Source organism: Bombyx mori, chromosome 27 (assembly GCF_030269925.1).
Source record: "Bombyx mori chromosome 27, ASM3026992v2".
NCBI lineage: Eukaryota > Metazoa > Arthropoda > Insecta > Lepidoptera > Bombycidae > Bombyx > Bombyx mori.
Window position 1 is genome coordinate 280,327 of NC_085133.1, and position 27,586 is coordinate 307,912.

The 27,586-nt window shown below is 38.1% G+C and overlaps 1 protein-coding gene across 1 annotated transcript in view; it reads right to left on the bottom strand.

The window, feature by feature from the left end:
• Nucleotides 1–379: 379 nt before the first annotated feature.
• LOC105841689 (nuclear factor 1 B-type) overlaps nucleotides 380–27,586 on the bottom strand; it is a 60,421-nt gene continuing 33,214 nt past the window's right edge. The window contains exons 2-14 of the mRNA XM_038020940.2: nucleotides 21,307–21,462; nucleotides 19,219–19,410; nucleotides 17,775–17,958; nucleotides 14,676–14,747; nucleotides 12,790–12,885; nucleotides 12,047–12,211; nucleotides 10,654–10,755; nucleotides 10,243–10,358; nucleotides 9,723–9,831; nucleotides 8,714–8,850; nucleotides 7,828–7,958; nucleotides 6,949–7,037; nucleotides 380–6,792 (exon numbers count right to left, since the gene is read on the bottom strand). Of these exons, the coding sequence (XP_037876868.1) occupies nucleotides 6,650–6,792; nucleotides 6,949–7,037; nucleotides 7,828–7,958; nucleotides 8,714–8,850; nucleotides 9,723–9,831; nucleotides 10,243–10,358; nucleotides 10,654–10,755; nucleotides 12,047–12,211; nucleotides 12,790–12,885; nucleotides 14,676–14,747; nucleotides 17,775–17,958; nucleotides 19,219–19,410; nucleotides 21,307–21,462 (1,692 nt within the window). The 3' untranslated portion in view covers nucleotides 380–6,649. The remainder of the gene's footprint in view (nucleotides 6,793–6,948; nucleotides 7,038–7,827; nucleotides 7,959–8,713; nucleotides 8,851–9,722; nucleotides 9,832–10,242; nucleotides 10,359–10,653; nucleotides 10,756–12,046; nucleotides 12,212–12,789; nucleotides 12,886–14,675; nucleotides 14,748–17,774; nucleotides 17,959–19,218; nucleotides 19,411–21,306; nucleotides 21,463–27,586) is intronic.

The window sequence follows — 27,586 nt, forward strand, 5'->3', positions numbered from 1 at the left end:
AGGTGGGCCGTACGCTCGTCTACCTACAAAGGCAATAAAAAAAAAAAAAACCTGGATCTTTACAGGTGGAGTGCTCGCCTGCTTCGAGTCGGTAGTTGTATAGTAATACAACTGAGACTTATGAGACTTATGTTAGACCTCATGTCTACATGTAAGTACTACTTAGCATTCGTGATGGGCAGAGAGCTCGATCGTTCGCACGTGCAATACAGAAGTATAAATCTGACAGGACGGCGTTGCCTTCCCACGACCCATAAAGTGCTCTACCGCCAATAAAATGAATGGTTAGTCTAATTTGGCAGTGTATTCAGTAGTAGTGATAATGTAACACATAATAGTATTTTTTTTTTAAAAATTAGGACAAAATAAAACTCAATTCTGTGTTTGTTTGTTTGTATTGCATCAACTGTAACACTTTCAGTTTTTTTCATCGTTTTTGAGCAAAGTTTACCTACATTATTATAATTGCTCGCGTCCTCACATTGAACTGTCCATTCGAATAAAAACATAATAAATAATCTTTGACACAACTGAGAGATACGCTAACCGTTGACGATTTGACGTCTGTCCGTTTTGACAGCTGTCAATGGACAATTCAATGGAGCCGCTTGCATAACAACGCATGCTGTGTCAAAATGCTCGACCCTTTCACGACAATACATTCCGGACACGACAATCGTGCCACACCATAATTGTTTTAAGCTTAAGCACCAATTTTCTTTATAACAAGTCGTTCGAAATAATTAAACGACTAATTTCTATAAATATCTTACTATGTATAGGTTAAAAATACATGTTTTAACATTTTTACAAGTCTATCTTTAGTTTTTTTATTTTATTTATTTTGTTATTGTGCATAATTGAACAACCTATTCTTAGTTACATAGTTGGTGTTTTCGTTTGAATTATTTCGGAAGAGGTCATTCGATTCGCTTTCTCATTTAAAACAATTACATCAAAAAAGGTTATACAAGAAGCACGATAAAGAAATGAGATGACAAACGTAACACGTACATAAATTCGAATTCTAAAGTTAATTTACATATATTTTTTTTTAAAACATACATTGAAACATATTTACATACACGACCGTAATGAACTAGATTAATTAATAAATTCGCTAAAACAAAACAAAAAAAAAACGTAATAACCACGCAACACAGGTCATCGACCTTCAGCCTGACATTTAGCTGTAATTCCGTCAACAAAGAAAAGAAATTCCATTACGAAGTTACACAAGTAAATAAAATTGCACATAAAATGTACGAAACAGTTCGTAATTAGGTGTATTCTTAAAACGGTTATTTTATACTTAACGTTAAAACTACTTACGTATGTCTGTTATATGATGATTCGAGAAAAACTTAACAGCGAGACGGATTTTGTATTTTCCATGTCTAAATTATTATTAAGACTATATTTTTATAGATTATAAGGACTTGAATTGAGTAATATCAAGAAGCGATGCGACAAACAACTTAGTGCTTAAACAGTTTTAAAAAAGTAGCTGTTTGTTATGCACTACGTATAGGTTAGAAGCTGGAAGTGATACTTCTTTGGCACGACTAAACTATTAAATACAAATAAATTTTTAGAATGGAAAAAAAAACAAGAAAACATAAACCTTTTATATAGTCAACAGAGCTTAATCTTGAATAAACAACGTGTCTGAAGAATCAGAAGTATTTATTTGTACATTTTGGGCGCGAACGAGTAGCCGAATTGAGAAGTCTTCAGAAGTGCACGTGGGAATGGAGTGGGAATGGAACAATGGCTTCTCAGACTCTTCCAAAAGACCATATTGCACAATAAATTTCCATTATTTGGCTGTTAAGATTACGAAGGTTATTATTTTAGAAAATTTATAACTCGACTAAGCGTTGTGAAAAATAAATCAAATCTGAAAATGCTATTTCCAAATTAACCGAAACTTCAAAACCCAATTGAATTCCACGTTCAACTCTGAGAAGAGCGCCTGCGTAATAAAGTTCTGACATATAATTTTTCAGTCCGCACTAAAACTCTACCTTTAGCGCGCCAAAATAAGTAAAACTTCATTAAATAAAAGCGATTCTAATAGAAAAAACCAGCATAGATTAAGATAGAGACACGCCATTAAAATATAAATGGGTATAAAGATTATTACTAAAATTATATAAGATAGATAATTATTAGGTAATATTCCAGCAAACTACGCACTTTAAGCGTTACGTAATGGTAAATATGTTTTCCATAGATGGACTAATTTGGAATTAAGTTTTTAAGTTCACGAAGGGTGCTTGCTCGTTCTAATACTCAAAGAGTCAATATTTAATATGTAGCATATCTATATAACATAGTAATGAATTGTTTACTTGACTTCACAACTAGTTCAGTGTGCTTAGTGCGAGTTTTTGGAACGAAGTTCCATATGGGACGATTCGGAGGGGTACCCTAACCGGGAAAAAACGTCCGTAACGTAAGATTTTTATTAGTAATGCACACAGTGTACGACTTAACTTTGTAATAACGTAAAAAAAATAGCATATTTTTTTATCATTCATTGACCACGATCTCAGAGCGTTCGTTTGCGCAATACACTAACTCTTATGCAAACAACCGTGAATGAAGTGTACCACAATAAGTTCGCACGTTACCGAATGACCGTGGGTTGTTGTGAAACCTCCAGTTTTAATTTCTTTATACCTCGAATAGAACTTTAAATTAATATTTTTATAATAAGGAACTTCGTTCCTATCCGGTGTCCCACGACACCACACGTTTTTTTTTAACTTTTCGATCGCGTAAAAGTTAACTCAAATTTATATGAAGTTAGAACAGCTCACCTTTGCTTGCTGTGAGGGGCGCTGTTCCAACTCCATACAAATATGAGTTAACTTTACGCGATCGTAAAGTTAAAAAACTCGCACTAAGCACATAGAGCAACACGATCAGAACGTCAAGCAATTTCAAAGGTGAAAACGTGTAACTACGTTATATAGTCACGCAACTTGAGCTATACAAATGTTGGGTGTGATACAGACAGACAGATCAATATAAAGTTTGGAGGCAAGGGATGCATAATTACGTGAAGCAATTGCAATGAACACTAATTAATATAGAAATCCAAGTACCAGCCATTCAAAATAATGTTTTTTTCATATTTTTTTTATTCTAATTAGCACGTTGTATAGAACGCATCATATATAACATACAATTGTTGTATCTAAGGCACATAATGTTTAGGCTTTCAATTATCATTCAATATCAATAACAGTGTGGCTAAGTAACGTAATCGCTAGGGAATTCAGAAGGAGCACATGTCAAATCGCAGACCATTAATTAGTACATCACTAAACCCACTTGTGGTTGTTGCTTGACGTTGACACTTTGTAGTCGGCGCCACAATTATGACAGCTGTCAATTTTGACGTATGCCGCTGTTGAATCCCCTCAGTGATTTATCTACAAACTACCTTTTAACTTTTTCGGTAGCTACGTATTTCGCTTGCATATTAATTATACGTCTACAATTTAAAAATGAAAACGATAACTGCAAAGCTACAATCACTAAATAATGTTATGCTTTAGAAAACGGTATCTGTGTGTGTGTGAAATCTTGACTAATTCATCGACATATCAATGAGCTTCGTTGCAATATGAATGTGTTCTCGCTACCGAAGCCAACGTGACGTGATGTACAAAAAATTCAGTTAAATGTAACGTTGATTAAGATAGGATTGAACTTTTTGGCGCGTATTAGTTCAGTTTCGTTAAAAAACTTAATCGCGAGTCTTCCCATACCCGGGACAGCGCGCTCCCGGCATCCGTCGTGCCAGTACACAAACAACTATTCCAATATAAGACACGATCGAAATGAACAATTGAATCACAGTCTAGAAATATAATTTCGGCACCAATTGAAATTTAAATTCGACGCCGACGCTAGGCACGCGCGTGCCGACTGTCCCTTTCATGTTTTGACGAATTGTATCTTTTAAGCTATGACGTCACTATATCTAAATGTACTTTCGTAATTTGTCTACAGTCTACAGCTAGCAATTGACTAAGTTACGCAGCTCCGCCCGCCCTAGCCGGCCGCTTACTTTGTTCCGTGAATTAGCTATTCATTTTTTTGTAATATACTTTAAACCAGTCTATCCGACATTTTAAATTTATTATTTTTCATTACAAAATATAATCTGCGTGTGTCCGAACTACATTCAGTACAATAACCTAGCTTCCCTATACGCATACTTTAGTTTTATTATTGCTTTTCGTTTGTTATTGCTATTATTACCTTATTCATCTAATTCTAAATAGTATCCTCTCATCGTTTTCGGAGCAAAACTGAAAGGGACGACAAAATTATGTTGTTGAAACGAACTCGAGCCGGCCTTACGAACTATTGTGACGTTTTAACCAAGACAATTAAGAACAGAATTAACAATCAAGCGGTTCCAATCCCTGAATCAAACATGAGTTATTTTGAATAAGTTTTACATACATACTAAGACACCTCATATGTTTACGTTTTAGGATCTATGGCAAACCGACAGCTAACCAACGATCCTGCGAGTGTTCAGAATTGACAAGATCTTATCCTTAGTTAAGTTAGATAAGTTCAAAGTGTTGACCGAACTCGGGAAGAGGTCTCACCCAAGTCTGATTTCGACCTTCCTCTTAGACCCCTGATCATCCTCTCGCAACGTCAATGTCAAAGGTAAAATTCTGTCAATTTTACACAGCCGCGAGATTGTCTTGCTATGAAAGTTTTTTTTTTGTCAGATGTATTAATTCAATAAGGGATCACAAAATAACAAGAAAACAATTGTGTCTTATCTATTAACGCATATTCTTAACAACCCGAATAGACCCTCGAGGGCAACATTGACTGTTCAAATTCTAAAATCATACAATGTTACGTAAATCTAAATCTATCAAAAATGTGTACATACATACATACATATATATCAATAATTATATTATATATCGATTTCATTAAAAGTAATTTGGCCACTTTTTTTTAATAATTCCCTTTACGTTAGTTTATAAGGGACACCAATACAAGTATTTATTTCTCATTATTAAATTTAATTAATAATTCTAATGACTAGCTTTTCTCATATGGCCGCGTCGTTTGCTGACAAAGAAATCGGAAAAAGGCTTAAAAACAATTATTAGTTCAGCATTCTATAAAATCTCAGTATTATGCTTGCAGAATATGAAAACAAATATATGTATAAGTGTTAAATAAATAGTACTTGTTTAAGGTTAGTAAATGGATTTAAATAAAATGAGCTGATGATAAAAAAACTACAAAATTTTACAATTATGTACTTACATTATTATCTTTATTAATTGTATGAAAGGCACCTATATATCATTCTCGATGTCCGAACTACGTATTGGAGCTTACGATCCGGACGTCAGCTTTATAGCTTCGCTAAAATCATTCTGAGATCGAAACACCAAGCGAAAGCTTCTTAAATGGCACCGAAAATGGCATCCGAACCGCAAGCCTCACTAAAAACTAAACTTTCGGCTACACAACTAAACTAGTTCCTTAAGCAAGGCTCGTCTTTCTTAAATATTCAATAAGTTACAAAAAACCACTTTTTCAATGTCAATACTAAATCTAAAATACAACACACAACAACGAAACAGAACACCTTATAATATCACACGCGCGACCCCCGAGCGGTTGCAACTCGCCCCCCGAGTGACGCGACTCGCCCCCCGAGCGATGCGACTCGCCTCACGAGCGACGCGACTAGCCCGGGGGCCGTCCTCACTGTCTGACAGCTCAGCAAAGGAATCTTATACAAGCTGCACTCCTTTAACTTTTATAATTTCACTAAATTTACTGGAAGGCTTTGATCATATCATATTCGTTTTTGTATTCTATAAAAGTATTAGAATATAATTTCATTGTTTTATATTATAATTTCATTTTTAATTACTTTTTATATAATCGTTGGAGAATTGTATCTTGTTACATATATTTTAGTAAATTTATGAAATCAAAAGCATGCCGACTGTCTATTTCGTGAAACTCTCCGAGTGCACGCGGTATCGCTCCGTTTTGACATTAGGTGGTCAATTTTATAAATTTCTAATCAATGTATCATCATGTTATCATTGCTAGCTCCGGAGACAGCCGACATTGCGCAAAAAAATTGTAAATCCTAAATTCCAACTACGACCACTTCCTTTAATAATAATTTTTCCTATTAACACTAATTACATCTTGAATCTGAATCTATATTCACAGACATCGATTACCTCAAATGGACTGAACGTACATCCTAATATTTGAACAATGATCAAAATATTATTAATTAGTAATTAAACATGATTGACTTTGGGTAATTGAGTCTTGCGAGAGCAATAGTAACTACAAAAGTGTTTCAATCCACTCGACATAACCTGTCGCGAACAAAACACTGAACACAAACTTCATATTAGACAGTTCGATGGGTGACCGGACGCCAATGTGAGAGCGGAGCCGGCGTCCAGCGCAGCACGGAGACGTGCGCTCCGTCCGGCGGGCAAGGCGCGAGTGTCGCGGGCGGGCCGGGTGTCGGGTAGGACGCGGCCGCCCGGTGCACGTGGCAGCGCGCGGCTCCGTCGCCGGGGTCGTCGACCCAGCGGGCGCCGGGAGCGCGGGATCACGGCGAGCGGAGGTCCGGCGCCGCCTTGTCGGGGGCGTCGACCCCGTCCACGCCGACCGCCGCTCCCACCGCCCCCACTGCCCCGGACGTGTCCATCGCTGTTGCCTCTGATGTTATCACGTTTGATTGGAAGAAACGATCTGAAAACCGTAGACTAAAACTTAATTACCAACCATTTATTCCTTCTGAAATGTCAAATCCACAGAGTGTGCTACTTACTCTGTTAGTTCCAAAATGGACCCAAAATTATAACTGATAACACTACTTGGAGGTGAATAACAAATTTGAATACGAACCATCATCCAGTAGGACCACGTGGTCCGGACCAGGTGGCGCAGTCATTATGTTAAACTCTTCTTCTAGCGTCGTGAACGGTGGGTTCCACCTGGAATGAGAAACGAAAAGAGGTATGAGAAGGATTCGTTTTTTAACCTTTCTACAGTCCGACTGGGTGCAAGCTTTATTACTTTTTATTCTAACTGCTAACGCTAAAACAGCAGGGTCCAACAGCACCCAGAATGCCAGCTTAGACGTTACTGCTCACTTGCACACAGCGGCTTTACTCGCTGACTGCAGAAGGTAACACGCAAAGTGACGTAAAGAATCCCATTTAATAGGACCTTATATACATACATATATCTATACACTCAAAAACTTTAACCCTTTTAGTGCTGAGCTTATTTTCACATATTTTACAGAAATTACTTAAGGTTTTTGAAAGAAAAGTACATTATAAAAACTTTTACTTAAAAAAAACAATGCAAATTTTTTTTATTGCCCTTGTATGCAGACCAACATACGGCCGACCTGATGAGTGGCTACCGTCGCCCATGGACTTCAGTAATGCCAGGGGCAGAGCCAAGCCGCTGCCTACCGTGAATTCACAGCTAAATAATTTTAAATGGTTATTTACAAATGTTATTACTCGTAATTTATTAAAAAAGTTATCCATACGCGCGTTTAAACCTAATACCTATAATGAAACAGCGCAATAGTCGTATTTCGACGTTTCGCACCTTACACGCATCAATAGAGAGTCGATCTATCGACGATTCGCGCTCAAAGGGTTAAGTTGCAAAACGTTTAGAATTGTATTAAAAAAGCCTTTAGGCTCTGAGAATCGTATGAAAGCTGGCCTGGTTTTATCTGGGTCATCGGTTTGTGTAGTGCCATACCTCGGTGGAGCCCTGTTGGAGGGTCGCGGCGCGTACAGACCCAGGCCGCCGGGAGGGGACGTGCCCCCCGCGCCGCCCCCACCCCCCGTCCCGCTCAGCGAGCCCAGCCCCGTGCCATACGACGTGAACACCTGGAACATATCGCAATACGTGATTACTGAAATTGAGGTTCCCACTTTTGATTTTAATTTTACGCCGCAACTTTCATAAAAGTATATGAGTCTTAACGATTTTAGAACTAAACGTACCCTAAGTTTGTGAGATTCTCTACTTACCAACCAAAGTACTACTATATAGATCAGTTCACGATCGTCGTCCGAACAAACAAACAGATGGACCTACAAGAATATTGAATGGGGCTTGGTTTCAGTCAAGTCCAAGTGTGGCCTTAAAATATAGTCACTTATTTCGAGGTCAAAACAGGGGTAGATTTTATTTATTTATACAAATCTATATATCTATGTATATAAAAATGAATTGCTGTTCGTTAGTCTCGCTAAAACTCGAGAACTGGATCGATTTGGCTAATTTTGTTCTTGAATTATTTGTGGAAGTCCAGAGAACGTTTAAAAGGCAGATAAATATGAAAATTCTCGGAATTAAATAAAAGTAACAATTTGGTTTTCCCTTTCATGTGTCCCCCGTCGGACTGGTTCCTTGTGTTTGTTTTAAGTTTATTTTATACAAAATTTTAGGTATTTTATTTATCGATTGAGGCACTACGAAGTTTGCCGGGTCAGCTAGTGAAACATAAGTGATTTATTTTAACTTAAATGAGATCAAAATCTCTGGCACCGGGTTCCAATAAGCCACAGTCGCGAAACAAACTGACCTCATTAGACTTGTCTCAGAACATCTCAGAGTAGTAGCGTGCAGCAGTACGTACCTGCTGCGACTGCGTGTGGTAGTGGTTGAAGTGGGACATCGGCGGGTGGCAGTCGGTGCGGTAGGCGAGCGGCGAGCGGCGGCGGGGGGAGGGCGGCGGCGAACCCACCGCGGGGGGCGAGGGGGACAGCTCGCTCGCTGCCAACACATAACCGCCACACGTTGCATGTCAATCATTTAACTTACTTCTAGCTACATTAAACATAATATGTATCCATACTATTTAAAAAAAAGATGTGTGGTGTCGTGGGACACCGGATAGGTACGAAGTTCTTTATTATAAAAATATTAATTTAAAGTTCTATTCGAGGTATAAAGAAAATAAATCTGGAGATTTCGCAACAACCCACGGTCATTCGGTAACGTGCGAACTTATTGTGGTACACTTCATTCACGGTTGTTTGCATAAGAGTTAGTGTATTGCACAAACGAACGCTCTGAGATCGTGGTCAATGAATGATAAAAAAATATGTTATTTTTTGTACGTTATTACAAAGTTAAGTCGTACACTGTGTGCATTACTAATACAAATCTTACGTTACGGACGTTTTTTCCCGGTTAGGGTACCCCTCCGCATCGTCACATAAGGAACTTCGTTCAAAAAAACTCTAGATTGACATTCATTTTGTTTATTACATTCTCTCTTTTGTTTTCTTATTGAAAACCAAATAGACAATTTCCAGAATTGTTTTATTATGGACAAGAATAAATGACGTCAGGAGCACAAAGAAAATAAAGTCGATTAACAAACCCTCCGAAGGAGCGGTACGGCAAGCTTATAAATAAAAACTGATTAAAGACATTGAACTACGCACACCAGAATACACCTTCTAACCAAAGAAAATTTTGCGATAGATTTCAGTAAAAATGTCTAAAAAAATAAATGAGATTTCATGAAGGGTCCGCGCTCCTGGTCACTCACGAGCTGCTTGGAAGATTGTGGAGGTGCTTTAATATCGAATACTGAATTGACTAGAAATTTATTTTGTTTAAAAGCTTTCAAAAAATACCTGTCGATCTAATGATAGCTACTGGTCTCGCCATCGGGGGTAGGGGGGGTGGGGGTAGCATCGAGCTGCTGAAGTACGCCGGCTTAGGACTCCTCGACAAGCTATGAACCTGGAAAATAAACAAGTATTTACATGGATATCCGATACGTAATACTTATTCTCCTTCATCTATACTAATATTATAAAGCTGAAGAGTTTGTTTGTTTGAACGCGCTAATCTCAGGAGCTACTGGTCCGATTTGAAAAAAAATTTCTGTGCTGGATAGCCCATTTATTGAGGAAGGCTATAGGTTATATAACATCACGCTAAGACTAATACAAGCGGAGCGCCAATAAATAAGGCTAATGATGATGAGTGATGTGGAGCTAATAGGACCTACGTGCTATATATATCCAGAAGGAATAGGCGGTCCACGGGAACAGTCCATCAATCAGCCTTTACATCTTCATTGGTTTAATGTGCTCCGTACTATGTCGTTAATATATCTTTATCCTTAGACGAAGAGCTTTTTTAAATTACCTGTAATTGAGCAACATCTGTTGGCTCCTGGCAGACGAAGGTCACGAAGTCCCCGAGAGAGTCCTGCGGCGTCTCGTACTTCGCGCTCGAATGATGACTCGTTAAGGCTTCTGATGCTGAGGACGGAAAGGACTGGTCTTGACACAGAGCACCGAATTGTGTAAAGTTTCTAAAACGTTCTCACTCCAGTCTTAGATTCGTAGTAGGCTCACGCGGGCTCACATCCTGGTCTGACATCCTGGTCTACAGTGAGACAACTACTGCGTGGTCGCTTGAAGGGTACAAGGGTTATTACTTCTAAGTGTCGATCAACAGTTGTCTGCAATAACCCAAGTCAGCCCGCGCTAGGCCATGAAAATTTTATCTAGAAGATTCTATATGATGACAGATAAAATAAATCTACGGACTCACTATTGGGGTGCGTGTCCGCGGGCGGCGGCTGGTAGAATATCGTGTTGGACGGCACCAGCGGCGACTGGGCCGAACTCAGACCCGCTGAGCTGTGGGGGATACCTGCGAAGCATTTTACTTTTTAAGCCTAAAAGTTAGCATTTAATACCTTATTTCCTCACTATTAAGGGCCTATATTCTGCGAAATGGTCAGTAGTCAGTGCGATGTCCCGTGAATTACAACTACCCTGTAAGTAAACCCAAACCCATATAATCAACAAATACCTCGACTAAACTGTATAATTAATATGATTTTCCTACTCATCGCGAGTTCAAAAGACTAATATAAAGGTCAACAAACCCGATCCACTACAATACTAATGTCATTCCACTCGGCGCTTATTCAGTTCGCGGGAGCACGTGACTTACATACAAATACCAAACTGCACGACTTCTAGAGCTAACCGACCTATACACAATACACATTATGTTACATTGTTTCGTATTGCGTGTAATGTTCGTGTAATTAATTGATGTGGCTAATAAAGTAAGGAGCCTTGTTTGTATGGTGAGTACGCTCGGGGAAGTACTGTAATCCTTTTGTCCCGGAATAACACGCGCTCTGGTTTGAAGGGTGGGATAGCGGAATTACAAAAGTCTTCGACCTCAGGTTTCATAGAGAGTTTGTAATAGCAGGCAAGCCGAGGTCGTCTGCTGAAATGTTAGGCGGTCTCCGGAGACCAAAATCCTGCATCGTAAAGGCTCAGTAAGCTTGGCGGGTCGATAACCAAATTCAGACGCTCTCTGCGCCGAAGCTAAAATGCCCCGTTGATGGTCTCTACGAAATCTATTTACAAGCATCTTAGAAGTAATTAGGCTGTTCAGTAGAAAGCTTCACCTAATACTCTTCTATCATCTTTCCGTAGCCTAGGCTGGAGAACCAGGACAATTCTAAGATAAGACTAAACTTTAATAGACTCACTCCCCACTTAACATTCAGAGAGAAAATGAGAAAAGGACGGTGTGGCATAATTGTTGCCTGCAGACAACTATTGTGGTGATATGAATAACTGCCCATTTTACTTTTTCATAATTAGGTTTATTTAACTACCATAGTACCAGTTTCTATTCCGTTTCTTTACAAGGCAAACCTCCTCCAACCTGAAGTATTTTGATTCAGATTGAAGATAAGTTATATAGATAAGATATTTTACACTTTACACGGATCCCTATTTACGTCGTCTGCGAGTTTCTCACTTCAACCTAACATTATCAATCATTACTTTTGATGTTACCTATCAGTACTCGTCATCTCAGGTCTTGGGACCACATTTTAATAACACCATAAATGAACTTTTACATCAAGTGGAATATATTTATATTCGTCAACTAAATAATATAAAAAAATACTCACTAAAGCACTGCCCGACAAGCATGGTCGACGGAGTGGACCTCTCCGCCGGAGGATCGAAGGTGGGTGGTGCTGGACTATTGTACCCGCAGTAATATCCCGATTCCAACTTGATACCACCACCGGAACCACCAGGTGATTCAGAACCGGTCTCTTGCAGGATTGACGCTGGAGACGAAGAAAGAGGGTATTCTAGTGATTGACCAGAAGTAATACCATTATAAATTTTAAATGAACTTTATTTAGAAATAATATTAGATTGGATTGGAAGTCTCTCTATGATGAAGCTTTCTATCATAAATTGCTTATAGATCGAAAATATTGCCACTTAGTAAGAAACATCTTACGAAACTATATTATTATAAGCTTTTTTGCAAAACAACTGATATTAAACGGACGCAGAATTTCATATGAGCTCACAAGGCTATGAGGCTCCCAGAAGGCATTGACATGTCAATATTAAGACAATTAATGTCAAAGTTGTAATTTTATTAGAACCCATCTGTTCAACAGAAAGGCAGTTTCAATGATGGCAGTACAGTAGTCACACGGGCTTACAAGATCGTAAATAGTTTTGATTTAAATAAGTTTGAATTTTATTATTAAAAAGCAACATACAAAACATCAAAATGAAAATCACACGAATCGAAAAGTTGCGTTGGTGATTGCGCTTACAAAGACATCATCCATGTAAACAAAAGTTAGTTAAAACCCAAGTTGTGAGTTAAACAACGAATGCAACGTACCTTTAGACAACTTCCATAGTTCCTTAGAAGAGAAGACACCCGTCGCTAGTATTATGTCGTTGCAAATAACACCATTGTATGGATTGTGACTATAACCTGCGAATTAGCAGTTTCAATATCAAGCAATACTAATGTCTCTCTGCAAACAAACTATGGAGGTGGAGTACTTACGTTTAAACTACAGAGAGGGTACACAGAAACTTACCTTATCCATGTGTACACTTCGCAAAACAGACCAACTTTAATGTCGTAAATAATTTCGTACAAGCTTCACCATAAAATTGACGGTAGAGCATCTCATATTTTTTTATTTAAATTCTTTACCAATCAGTAGATTAGTGGATTTTACTAACATAATTAAATGTATGTTCACGAATGCTCAATCTTCTCGAGTATTGACAGTAGAAAGTTATAGAATAACCGTATTTCGTTCATAAAACTTTCTAAACATATTTCTGTCTTCCCTCTCTGGACAAATTTAGGAGATAAAACTCGTAGACAAAAAAAGTTAAGTAAAAAAGAGCCTACAAAAAAAGTCTATCAGTTGACCAAACGCTGATACCGAGGAATGCAAAATCGTTTTAGTTACAATATTTGAAGCTTCACCCGAGACAGAATCACTGGAATCTATCACAGTATACGAAATTAGAAAAAAACAATCTTACACTCAATATTGTCCGATTCATATAATATAAATATAAATAAATATTTATATTATATGAATCGGACAATATAAAAAATAACCGTATAAAAAATAATAATGATAACACACAATTATTGAAAACATTATACCTTTAAATCAATTACCAAGACCTGAGCGTAATTGAAGACTTATATTATAGTATTCCAAGTCTCGTTTACAGGTAAGCAAAGAGTTATTAAACATTTTTACACCTCGATACCACACACCTGTGACATATTTACAGGGTTAATTATATCAATGCTTCACTCTACATTTTTACATTTCGGATCAGTTTGACGCTTCGGACTCTGTCGTGGTCTCAGGCTAACCGGTCTGTTTATGCTCTAATTAAACCCAAAAAAAATAATTGCACGTAAATTGTAATTTGTTTCAAAATAAGTTTTAAGCCTATGAAACAGGACAAGCCACAGCCAACCTGTGGCCTGGACCTGCAACACTAAAACTGCCTTTTATAATGTTAGTAAAGCATTGACAAAACAAATACTGAGTTAAAGAGAATGAACACAGACCAAATAAACGTAACATTCTTATTTTAATTCTCAATGGAAGCTCGAGAGAGTGAGTGCAACTCTAAATTGTTTTTGAATGACCAGAATTTTCACAAAACAACACCAATCGATGCTGCAACAATCGATGATATAGCTTTCTATTGTCGTAATGTCAGAGGAAGTGATGTGGGATATCAGAACCTTTTATAGCCAGTTGGTAAACAAGCCTACAGGCCAACTTATGAGGAGCTGTCACCGCCGGCCATAGACTTCAGTAGTGCCGGACAAATAATCATATAGTCTACATTGTTTGAAGCTATTTCTTAGTTTTGGCATTAGACAACACAAATAGGATAGCAATGTTCGACTATTTATTCGAGGAAACGTGGTGCTTTCTTTGTATACAAAGGATCTTAATGAAAACCAAAAAAAAAGGAAATTGTAAACAAACCATCTCAGTTACATAATGGTTTATATTGTATTATTTGCATTGATACATTGGAACACAAAATCTAATCTTTAGTGCTATTGCAAGAAAAAAGTTCACAGGTCTAATGGACCTAACAAAGGCATAACCCTAAACTATAATACAACATAATTTATAATCTCACATCTCATACGACAAGGTATATAATCGATTGTCACAACGGCAAACATACGACACAATACAGTGCACGGTAAATTGCAGCTGTTACCTTTGTTCTTAGCCTCGTGTTCGTTCTCTTTGTCTCTAGGTGGATGAGGAGAGATGGACCCACTTAGGATATCTGAAACACATCCGATAGATACAATAGATTTCTATATACCCTACGTCAGCATACAAAACTAATTTTTTTGTTCTATATCTACGAGCTTAAACAAAAGGTAAAGCCTTTGGATATAAAATGATAGAAATGTTCAAGCGATAATCTACAACATAGAAAAAGAAGATCCACTCAAGTTGAATTTCAAAACATTTCTTTACCATTTACCGATTCACACACGGACCATTCTAGACTAGAAGAAATATTCACTTCAGTTATATATTATTTCAAATACGATTCTCATTTTAGTATATATTTCTACACGTATTTTTGTTATTATAATACAGTTAAATCTATACCAATATTATAAAGCTGAAGAGTTTGTTTGTTTGAACGCGCTAATCTTGGGAACTACTGGTCCGATTTGAAAAAATATTTCAGTTTTAGATAGCCCATTTATTGAGGAAGGCTCTAGGCTATATATAACATCACGGTAAAACCAATACAAGTTGACCACCAATAAAGAATGTTTCAAAATAGGTATTTAAATAGCTCCTTAACATTTTATAACTCAAAAATATTTTCACTTTCTACGTAAATGAAGTGAGGGTAAAATTTAGCGTTATGGCAAAGTAACTACATATTATAAAAAAATTATTAGAAATTAGTGTTTGCAGGTTTTGTTTTTTTGTTCATACATATCGTTTGTTCGCTTGATTGTACGCAGCTGTTGTAATCCTTTCTTTCCTACCTAATTGTTGGTAGCCTAAGGGGCTTTCCATTTACGCTCGCACTATTAGGTGAGCTCACGGCTCGACCTAGAGATGCTAACACTAGCCCTAACAAGAGTAGTGCTTCGCTGAATCTACCATAGAGTCGAAATCAATACCCACTGAGAAGATTCGACAAGAAACTCAGTCTATGGGCTAGATTGCACGACGAACTCTTCGTCGCATTTGACAATGGTGTTGTTTGAAGAACCTAAAAGCACCGAGAGCGGATCCGTGAGATCCGATGAGATATATTTAGGGCAATGGCGGCTTTACGTTGCCTCGTCCCCTGGGTCGGTTATGTCATTAGCGGGGGCCACGATAAGGGGGTAAGTTGTTAACAGTTCAGTGAATATCTCTGGCGTAATGCGATAGGTAACATGCGAATTGTTTAAACAAATACTCATTTGGGCTGCACCAGTATTTAACGATTTAAATTATCTTTTTAGTAAAGATAATGTGCTATACACTATAGATAGGTACACATAATACATTGGCACTATTTTTATGTAAAAAAACTGCTTTAGAAAGGATTTGACCAAAATTAACTATATTGGGCATGCATAAATGTGTACATTAAACTATAAAATAATCTCTTTTTTATTTATTGCTTAGATGGGTGGACGAGTTCACAGCCCACCTGGTGTTAAGCGGTTACTGGAGTCCATAGATATCTACAACGTAAATGCGAAACCTACCTTGAGATATAAGTTCTATGGTCTCAATTAAAGTTACAACAGTTGCCCCACCCTTCAAACCGAAACGCATTACTGCTTCGCGGATCTACCCATAGAGAGCAATGAGATGACGTCTGTCTGAACTGTGTATAATCTTTACCGAAACATATTTATTTGGTAAAATATAGTGTTACGACTAATTACTGTACAATATAGCTCATTGTGACTTCTCTATTTTCTCGAAAAGATAATTAAAATAAATAAATAAAGATAATAAATGATCAATGAACATGTTCAGAATCAGCCGTTACTTGAGCTATATTTCTACAATGATTCACAATGGATTCAAATTTATTTTGAATATCTCCGAAAGCATGTGACCGCACCGCTTTGGCTGTGACTATTAAATGTATTATTTACTGTGTCATCGCTGCACTAAGGGACATTTGAACGTGTGCCAAATAAGACCAAAAAGTCGTTCTAGAATTGTAGTTGACAGCTAATGTATGAGTTTTATAGCCATTTAATATTTTAATAGGCAATTATTGAAATCACGGAGAACAGAATTATAGCTTGAGGGTACCAGACCATTCCATACACCAGGCGACCACACTCAGTAAGGAGATATGGTGTGGAGTTCTTCTGCTGAAGTAATGAAATGACTTCTAACACTAATTTCACATCTGTCATCTGTCCCAGGACAAACGGAAAAATTTTATTTATTTGACAATAACAATTGATATAAAATTACTAACTGAATACCTAACTCAAAATTAATTCTCTTCTTCTATTATAAAGGTTTTAAAGATTATTGATAAAGTTATTTTTTTTCTGTGTACGCTCAATGTTTAAAACCTTGAGCTGCTATTATGAAATATTAACATGGTTTTTTTGTTGTTCGCTAGTAGTCTAAGAGGATAATCTAGCTTTAATAGGTGGTGGTTTGTCTTCTAGATTTTAACTAAGCTATACTTTTTAGCTAACAAAATCAAATCAACTGTTTGTTATAAATAGCTCATAGCCCGTGCCATTGTCAATTCCGACTAACTGTCGCTTGAAAGAAACTGAAAATAAAAATTACTGGGCGTATCCAAGTTTATCTTTAGCGCTCGTCACAGTGGCCAGATTAAATAGGTACTATTAAAATAACTTTTAAATTATGGCGGTAGGGTTTTGAAACCAGAAATCGAAATTGGCATGATGTTAAAATCCGGTAATTTGAAGCAATAGATTACAAGCTAGATATGTATGTGTATGGCGCATTAATATTGTAAGATAATTCGATATTCTACTACTCAAATATAAAGCAACTAGAACAACCAGACAATGAATGAGCGCTGTGGACTGGTGGTTTTACACAATATCAGTTCGTTTATATTTTAAGTACAACCGCTATTTATCTATTCATTGCGACTTACAGAGGAACTCTTACTACAATGCTTTTACAAGTACATAATTCTTAAGAGCACTCATCGTGTTAATTATCATAGTTCTCATTGCAAGTCCAGACCTTCGAATCGATTAGTCAACAGCACCCAAACACTTTAGCTAATAGAAAATATAAGTACTGAGCGAAAGACCTGGAAGACCGTCGCTCCCATTACCATAGCTGTTGATGAAGTTTGCGAGGTAGAGGTCCAGCTCGCGGACAGAGACGTTGATGTGGTACGGGTTCACGCAGAGACCTGGCTGCGTACACTCAGGGTGCTTCTCTAGTCGCTCTCCGTCCGTGCTCTCCAAGGGTATGGCTTTGAAGAGTATCACCATGACCAGATCTAGTCTCCACACCTGGAATATAGATGATGGATGATTTTATTAGGATCAATTTTCTTTTTTTCTTTTGCTACAGAACGTTAGATGATGATGACAGTAGTCACAACACCCTGCTTATTTCTGCCGTGAAGCATTACTGCTTTTCGGTTTGAAGGGTGGAGCAACCGTTGTAACTATACTGAGACCTTAGAATTCATGTCTCAAGGTGGGTATTTACATTGTAGGTGTCTATGGGCTCCAGTAACCACCAGGTGGGCTGTGAAAAAAATACTTTCACTAATACGTCTTGGGACGTGCTGTACGAGATATGCTGCCGTCCTATACCTTCCACTGCTAGAGTCGTGCCGAAGAGGACAGAATCGTTGCGAAGTACACAAAGAACAAAATAATTGTAAGACTTCACCTACACTTCTCGAGGTGTTCTATCACAAGTACACCATAGGCGATATTAACAAATGAACTAAGACCATTACGTTGCGATATACGGAGATATTGACCAAACTACAACGACTTAGCTTAAGAGCTCCGAAAGACTAAATGACCCGAGCACACGGACCTGCTGTATTTTTAGACAAAAATCTTAACTTCCTTTAGCTGTATCGTAGTCAATACAAAAGGAATATTACAAACGCACTCGACATCTGAATAGCTTGGATCCATTTATACTCGGATTCTATTTGGGAACACAAACATGTGTGCTCTGAGCGTCATAGTAAAGATCTCTGTGAGGCTACAAACATTTATAGAATTCACAATATACAAGCGAATAAATAAAAATTGAAATGTCCCCTCAGTGATTTCGGTATAAAGATTTTTGGCTCAATTTTCAAAACCACAATACGAATGTTTTAATAATATGCCTGTACATCTCTGTTAGTTAATCTCTTGGATAGCTCGCGGGCTTATTTAGGCGGTGGCGGACTCTTAAATGGTACAATATAAATAAAACCACCCACCTCGAGATGCGACATTTATCTCACCTATATGACCTATATCATCTATCTGATCTTTTTCCTAAGCCTCTGACCTGCCATGTTGATTTATTTTAAGCGAGATTTAAAATAAATCAACACAGATAAGTAGCGTCCTGACTGTGCCTGATATTGCAACTGTCCAAGAGCAATAATGATTCTTCATCGATGGGCCGTATGCTCAGCTGTTTTCGAAGGCTATACAAACACAAAGTAGCCGCGATTTAAAAAAGGGTCACTTTTACAGTTTGATAAAGTTCACAGTCCATAAGCTGAAGATATTTGTGAAATAATTCTTAAGGACCTTATCGGCCTGCCTCAAGCAGTCTATCCTCCGCATCTTGCCCTTCTGGTCCGGGTTGGAGAGGACACAGACCGCCGGCCTCTTGCCCGTGATGCTGAGCACGAAGTCCTCTCTGCAGTCTTGGGTGATGTCCTTCCGAAGCTTTCCCAGTAACCGGGATGCCCATTTTTGTTTGACTTCTGCTTTTTCATTCTGAAAATTCAATTTTTTTTACATAGTCAATTGATGCAATCTGATTTCAAAAATATATTTTTTTGTTTTTTGTTAAATTGACAGACTTTTACCCAATATAATATATTAATGCAACTGTGCCACGAGTCATGAACAATGTCAATACATTGCTATGAATCTCCCAACTGCGACCAAATTTACTAAGATTACGCACCATCGTCGCGCCCACTGCAATCAAGAAGTAGTCAGATGTTCCGGCAATGGAAGATGCGGCAGCGGTTACATGGTCCAATACAGACTTCTACTTCGTGTCTTAACGGGCCTTATTTTGTTATTTTATTCCATAGATAAGTGGACGAGCTCACAGTCCACCTGGTGTTAAGTGGTTACCGGAGCCCATAGACATCCATACCGTAAAAGCCGCCACCCACCTTGAGATATGAGTTCTGTGGTCTCAGTTTAGTTACAACGGCTGCCCCACCCTTCGAATCGAAAGGCATTACTGCTTCACGGCAGAAATAGGCAGGGTGGTGGTACCAACCCGTGCGGACTCACAAGACGTCGTACCACCAGTAATTACGCAAATTATATTCCTTCAACGTGGAGGTCAATCCTGAACATATTTGTTAAGTATTTCATTATAAAAATAATAAAACCCGCCTGCAGGATTCGAACACCGGTGCATCGCAAGATACAAATGCACCAGACGTCTTATCCTTTAGGCCACCACGGACTCCGGTGACCACATAGCACTTGGTAAGCCATGATCCCGTCTTCACGAATACAACACAATATAGGCTCATACCTTTTATACAAACTGAATTTTAGGCACACGCTTAGTTAAAGAACTCTTATCTGTAAAGGTAAAAAAGCAATTTCAATGTACCAGTACTTCGGTAAGATATTTGAGACAATGATTAAAAAATAGCCAACTGTAAAAGGGCGAATATCTTCTGGTTTCTGATAGTAAAACTTCTCTGTTACTTTGTTGCCGTAGATGAGGAAAACGAGAGGACACCTCTCTGATGTTAACTGGTTAGGAGCTGTTCGGTGATATATTACCGAACACCTTTGTCAGCATAATTCGCGTGACGCGTTAACTTCATTTCCACAAATCGTCAGTGCACGATCAACAACCGCGTCACCCGGGTGCATTCATAATATTAACATTTGATTTATTCTCTCTATATTTTGATCAATAAACATTTTTAAGTAACATTATCTTTAACTAACAAACTCACACCGCACCCTACAGGAGCTCATTAATCACAATGTCAATGCCATCGCTCATCTTGAAACATGATGGCATAATCACAATTAGTTTTGATTAACTTTTTTTTCATACTTCCGAAATCAGAAGAGCTGCTGTTTGGAAACTGATATTAATTTACTGAGTCCTTGGGCATACTCATTAAGCTCGTTTATATAGTATACTCGTTTAGCTTTAAATTTTATATATATATATTTTTTTTATTGCTAGATAGATGGACGAGCTTGCAGCCCACCTGGTAATAAGAGTGTTACACCAATGTCATCGAGATTATTTCAACCTGTCTTAATGTAAATAAAAACTATAAACCTAGTTAAGGTTCTAATTGGTAGCTGTAACTATACTGAGACCTTAGAAGTTATATTTCAAGGTGGGTAGCGCATTTACGTTGTAAATATCTATGGGCTCCGGTAACCACTTAGCACCAGGTGGACTGTGAACTCGTCCACCCATTTACACAATTAAAAAAAATTTGACTCTGTGACTTTTAGAAACAGTGCTTATGTAAAGACATTTAATGAACTCTATTTTAGTATATATAAATAAATTATTTCGATGTTGGAAATAAAAGCGTCCACTGTTGGACTCAGCCATCGAGTCAATTACACTTGTTAAGAGTTAGGAAAGTGCAACTATGTTTGTCTTACCTGTAATTCATATTTAGTATGCCGCTCCTCCTCAAGACTCATCCGTTTCTCGTGTTTTTTGTAATATTTCCGTTTCGCCGCTTGTAAATTGAACCACGTGTACGAAAACGATTTAACGAAAGGCATTAGGGCCTCTATGAACGGATGGAACTCGTCCTGTGAACAATCGAACCATTATACAACTGTACTTAAAACTGCTAGAATTGTTTGCTACCACTGACCTTTCGTATATAGCCGTATAACATGAAATATAGCTAAGTGGCGCCCAACGTGGGGCTCTAGTTGAAAAAAATCTATCTTTAAAATTATTCTGTTTGTGAAGCCAATATGTCAACAATATATACCTCAGTATTTGAATATATCTTTTTAACTATCGTAGTCAAACGAATTCATGAACAAGCCTTTTTTTATCTACTCTTCATTAAACAGATATGAACAAATAAATACCGGTTCATCAAACTCGCAACATCATATCATCATCATTATCCTGCCCTTCTCCCAGTCACCTGGGGTCGGCGCAACATGTTTTCTCCTTCCATACTCTTCTATCATATACCATTTCTTCGCTCACTCCCCTCTTACCCATATCGTCTTTCACGCAATCCATCCATTTCTTCTTAGGTCTACTTCTTCCTCTATATCCTTCCACATTCATAGTTAACATTCTCTTACCAACCTCATTTTCATTTCGTCTCATCACATGTCCATACCATCCCAAACGCGCACTTCTCAGCTTCTCTGTCACAAGTGCCACTTTCAGACTTCCTCTAACATAATCATTCCGTATTCTATCCATTCTCGTTACTCCACACATCCATCGCAACATTCGCATCTTTGCTGTATGCAATCGCCTTTCATCCGCCACTTTAGTTGTCTTCATACTCGCAATCTGCTACCTGCTCGATAAGTTAGTTACACGCGACCCGCGAGCGCGGAAGAAAACTATTTCTACTACAATTCAACCGTCTCAAGGTAAGGCGCAGAATTATCTGAGATCCGTTAAACAATTAACACAAACAAGATGCAGAGTGCTCTGCTAAAAAAAACAATATTTGCCGCAACGAACTGAAAACGCAATACAAACATTGCACCTACCTGCGTTAGAAATCCAAACGCAAACGAAACAATAAATAAAAACTACATTTCCCCAATCGAATAGTAGCCAGATATCCCAACTAAGTGTTCAAATCTAAATATTATCGAAAGATATAAACAAAGTCTTTATCTCGCGCAAATGATGGCGGACGAATGAATCACTCGGCCTTTACTGAAAAATATATCGCAGGTATGTCCGGTTGTAATTTTGTTGTAATCACAAAATAATTACAATATATTTATATTCGTCTGACTGGCCTAGTGGTTGCCCTGACTACGCTACGTTCGAATCTGGGTTTATGTCCATTTCCTTGTTAAAAATGTTTGCGACATTCGGAGTCCTGGTTTCATTACCTTGTATTTTTTTTTTTTTTTTTTTATTGCCTTTGTAGGCAGACGGGCATACGGCCCACCTGATGGTGAGTGGTTACCGTCGCCCATGGACTTCAGCAATGCCAGGGGCAGAGCCAAGCCGCTGCCTACCGCTTAATACTCTCCATAAGCCTCGTTTGAAGAAGGACATGTCATAGCGCTCGGGAAACACCGTGGAGGGGAGCTCATTCCATAGCCGGATGGTACGTGGCAAAAAAGATCTCTGGAAACGCACTGTGGATGACCGCAGTGGCTCCAGGTAGTATGGATGAACTCTACTCCGGTGGCGGGCGGTGCGATGGTAAAAACGAGATGCTGGTATCATCTCGAACAATTCCTCAGAGCACTCCCCATGGAACATACGGTACAAAATACAGAGGGAACCGAAGTATGAGCTTCCGGTACTGGATTCATTGTGTTACGCCGGTAAAAGTAACGCCATCTATCGCCGAATAGTCGAACGAATATCGGAGGGCCTAGTTGCACCTACAGCGTTCGAGAAGTACAACGCCATCTGTTGTCAGATAGCGGAAACACAATACTCGAAAGGTGTGGAATATTCTCGATAATTCTAGGGATGTGGTAGTCGGAACTACTTGAAGCAAAATAGCGAATGGATCACCTGAAGCGAAGCGGAAGAAACTAATTGAGAATTTTAAAGTATTTGTAAAGTGTTTTTAGTGTTCTAAGTGTTGAATACAGTTTCTAATTTGTACTTCGGTAGAATCTTATTTATCCCGAACCCCTAGCGCGTAACAGTTGGATGTTAATGCTGACACGGATGAGTATATGGTCCACTTGAATATAAATAGTCACCGTCACTGAAATCAGGAGTAAAACCAGATCGCTTTCTACCACTGGAGACTGTCTAGAAAATTCGGTTATAAAAGAAAATCTCAATCATATAATCCAGAGTACATACGTACTGCGATGTTAATGTCGACGCAATTGAAATTCTAATATTTTCCAACATAATAACTTATTATCCAATATGATTCCTTCGTAAGCGTATGAAAGTTGTCAGTGAACACATATTAAGCACGTGTTTCAATGAATAAATTGGTGTAAACACCCATAAGGCTACAGGCTATCGAGATATTGTGAAATAATTACTATAATAGTGACATTGAACGATGAAAGTTTTCTAATCGTAAGGTGTCGATGCTTGAGAACAGAAACTCTTCTTCTATATCGTTCCCTCACTACTGAGGATCGCGACCACATGCGATGTACTTCCAATGCACCCGATCATGGGTGGCATGGACTGCATGGTACAGACTACCACCGAGTGCTTCTCTTGCCAGATCTGACCATCTGGCTGGTGTTCTGCCCACGGCGCGCTTGCCTTCTATTCGACCCGTAATTATGAGCTTCTCTAATTCATGTCTGGGAGACCGCATGATGTGTCCGAAGAAGCTCATAACACGTTCCCGGCAGATGGAAGAGAGCCTTTTTCGGATGTCTAGCTGCCTTAGAATGGACTCGTTTGTTCTCATGGCAGTCCACGGTATTCGCAGCATCCTCCGCCACACCCACATTTCAAAGGCATCGATCTTTTTCTTGAGAACAGAAAAGATAATACGAAAGACTAGAATCGGAAAGGCGTAGTAAGAGAAGGAAACGTAAACCTCAACTTGAAGAATCATCAGTTAAGAATAATGTATTGTTAAACAGTTAAAACCTGAATAGTTTCGATATTGATTTTTAAGCTCATTTAAATATTGCCCAAAATAGTCCACCAAATCATGGAGCAAACCGTGTCTCCTCTCCAAATAGTTCACACTGACTTTAATTTTGTTCATATATTTTTTCACAATAAAAAAAAATTAACAAAATTCAAGTCAAATTGTTGTTTCAATTTTAAAACAACATTAACTAATATTTTAAACTTATAAATACGACAGTATGGCTGTGTAAGAGCCATCATAAACCATTTGCGCAATATGTTAGAATCAAGCAAACAAACTTATTGCAAGCAAATTGCATCCACTCTATGTTGTATAGTCTGTTCAAACCATGACTGATCTATCGTAAATACATTGCTAATGTCGCGAGCTACACACTCGTAAACACACACAATCTTATATTAGGAATCACTTTTTTATTTATTTTTTATTTGGGAAAACTATACAAAATCTTCATATAGTATATTAAAAATGGGTGAACAAAGACGAAAAAAGTTAATGCGTGAACGAGCCTTTGTTCCACCTTATTAGGATCACTGCTAATGCGTCATTTGTGTATTATATAATAATAAATGAATCTTGTAAGTCGGCAGGGGTAGATACCACCACCCTGCCTATTTCTGCCATGAAGCAATAATGCGTTTCGGTTTGAAGGGTGGGGCAGCCGTTGTACCGTTAAAACTGAGACCTTACAACTCGTGTATCACGGTGGGTAGCGGCATTTACGTTGTAGATGTCTATGGGCTCCGGTAACCCCTTAACCCCAGGTGAGCCGTGAGCTCGTCCATCAATCTAAGCAATAAAAAAGAAAAAAGAAAGAATAAGGGAGCGTCTCGACAGATCTACACAATCTATCTTTAGGCAATCTGACTTTGACGTGACGTTTCAATGCAGAGACTTGGTTCAAAAAAGAACCCACCTTATTCTAAATACAATCACATCGAACAATATTGTATTGTAATGCGTATTGAATCACAATGTAAAATATGCAAATACATGATTTATTTGACGATAAGCTTTGGAATTCCATGTTCTTTTACTAACTTTCGTATCGGTGTGACCTTCTTTAGAAGAAATTTATGAGAGACCTTTCCGTGGCATGTCATTGGTAATTTGAGCTACAGAGATATTTATTATTTTAGCTAGGTATTACAATCAACAGTCTTTTAAATTTCTTTTTTGTGCAGACTTAGAAGTCCATAGACATCACAAATTTAATGCCACCATCTACCTTGAGACATGAGTCCCAATTGTAAAGTGTGACTGTTGTCTCAACCTTAGTTTGGCACATAGGACTGCTTTGTGGCAGAAATAGACAGGGTAGCGGTATAAATGCGTGCTTATAATATACCTTAATATCAGTAATTGAAACTAAAATACTATGTACATAGTCTGCTCGCGATAAATAATGATACACAGCTGCTGTAAAATAGCGTCCTTTTAGCAATATTATAACGGCGCGGGTGGAAGCTGATATATAGCCGCCCACTTTTCTAGAAGCATATGTCTCTCTCTTATGTCCTTGTCCTCAATAAAATCACAATTAAAGACTGCAGCCAAACTACAAATAAGGTCTGCGCAAAAATCTTGAATGCGGCAAGATCAAACAGAACAATAGGAAGGCACTTCCGCCTGCAACATTCATAACGCCACATGAATTCTGTTTTTGACCTAAAATCGCTTGCGCTGCGTGCTTTTGAATCCCCTTGCATTTCGGCACAATGCGCCACCAATAAATAACGAGAGCACATGCCATATCTCTGCATATGAAAGTATTCGTTGAGTCCTCTAAATATGGGCACGCCTAACACCCAAGAGTTTGCTTGTGGCTTTAGCAATTGAAGCAGGTTTGTATAATTTTGTTTGTATAAGCCTGCTTAGATTTAGCAGCGCTTATTTGTTTACGACTCTTTTGTACAAGTTTCTGACGAATTGAATTCTTAAATTTGTGGCTTATAGGACTTTTCTCAAGGTTCGAATTTGAAACTATCTTTGTAGCTTAGTCTTGTTTCACACAGCTTATATTTAGTTTGCAGTATGTTCGATCAACGTATTTGACCTTTAGACAATAACCTCTCCGAAAACAGCGGTAAAAAACAGAAATCAGGATAATAAAATCGTATTTAACGACAAACTTTAATTCTGTTTAAGGGATCCGAAGTTTTCAGCCATAAGCCGTATCTACGAATAAAATTATTTCGAAAAGCCGGCAGCCGAACCATTTGATCAACATTAGATTCGGCCAACAGTAAACATTTTCCCAGACAAAACATCAAGTTGGCGTGACTCGCAGACTGTGCGTGGACTTGCCAAGCTTCACGGGGTGTCTACCCTTCTGTGAATGTGTGAATTTTAAGATTTGAATATTAAGATTAGATAGATTTGAAAATAAAGTGCTTGCTTTCTTTACTACATAAGTTTTCATTTTCGGCACGGGGAACTATGAAGGAAACCCATTTTAAAATAATTGGAACAAAGTTCCACTGGAGACATAGATGAAGACCTTTAGGATTTAAAAAGTTTCATCGGCTTACTTGTGTAGACCAGAATAAAATATATTCCATGTAAAATTGCATGTACAAATTACTTAGTGCTAGGCGATATAGTCTTTTATCGTAAAAATCTAATGACAATAATAAAGATGAACGTTTCCTACAGTACAGTATGATTACCTATTTCACGGAAGATAACCTATACAGCCTATTTGATAACCGAAGTGGCCTCCAAATGCTGCCTATCCAGAGATATTCATCGCCTTAACAAAATAAAAACCATACACGATTAGCCTACCAAAACTTTCCTAACTAGAAAGCGAAATACCAGACATAAGGAAACCCCGACACTTGGCATTGCCACCAGTGTTGACTGCCAGCAACTACCGTTGGCAGGACACTGGGCCACGTGCCACTCCTGACTTCGGTCACGGTGTTGCCAATTTTTGCGTAAGGTCGAGGTTGTTGCCCGCGGTCAGTTTTACAAACAATAACAAAGTAGTTTTTTAGGTTGGCAACACTCGGAGAGATGTCCGCAGAATGGTAATTTATATTGGAGTATCTTATTGTCCGCTCTGTGTATTTTTACTTAGCTTATTTTACCTGACTAATGTGGAAAGGCTTTGGATTAATAAG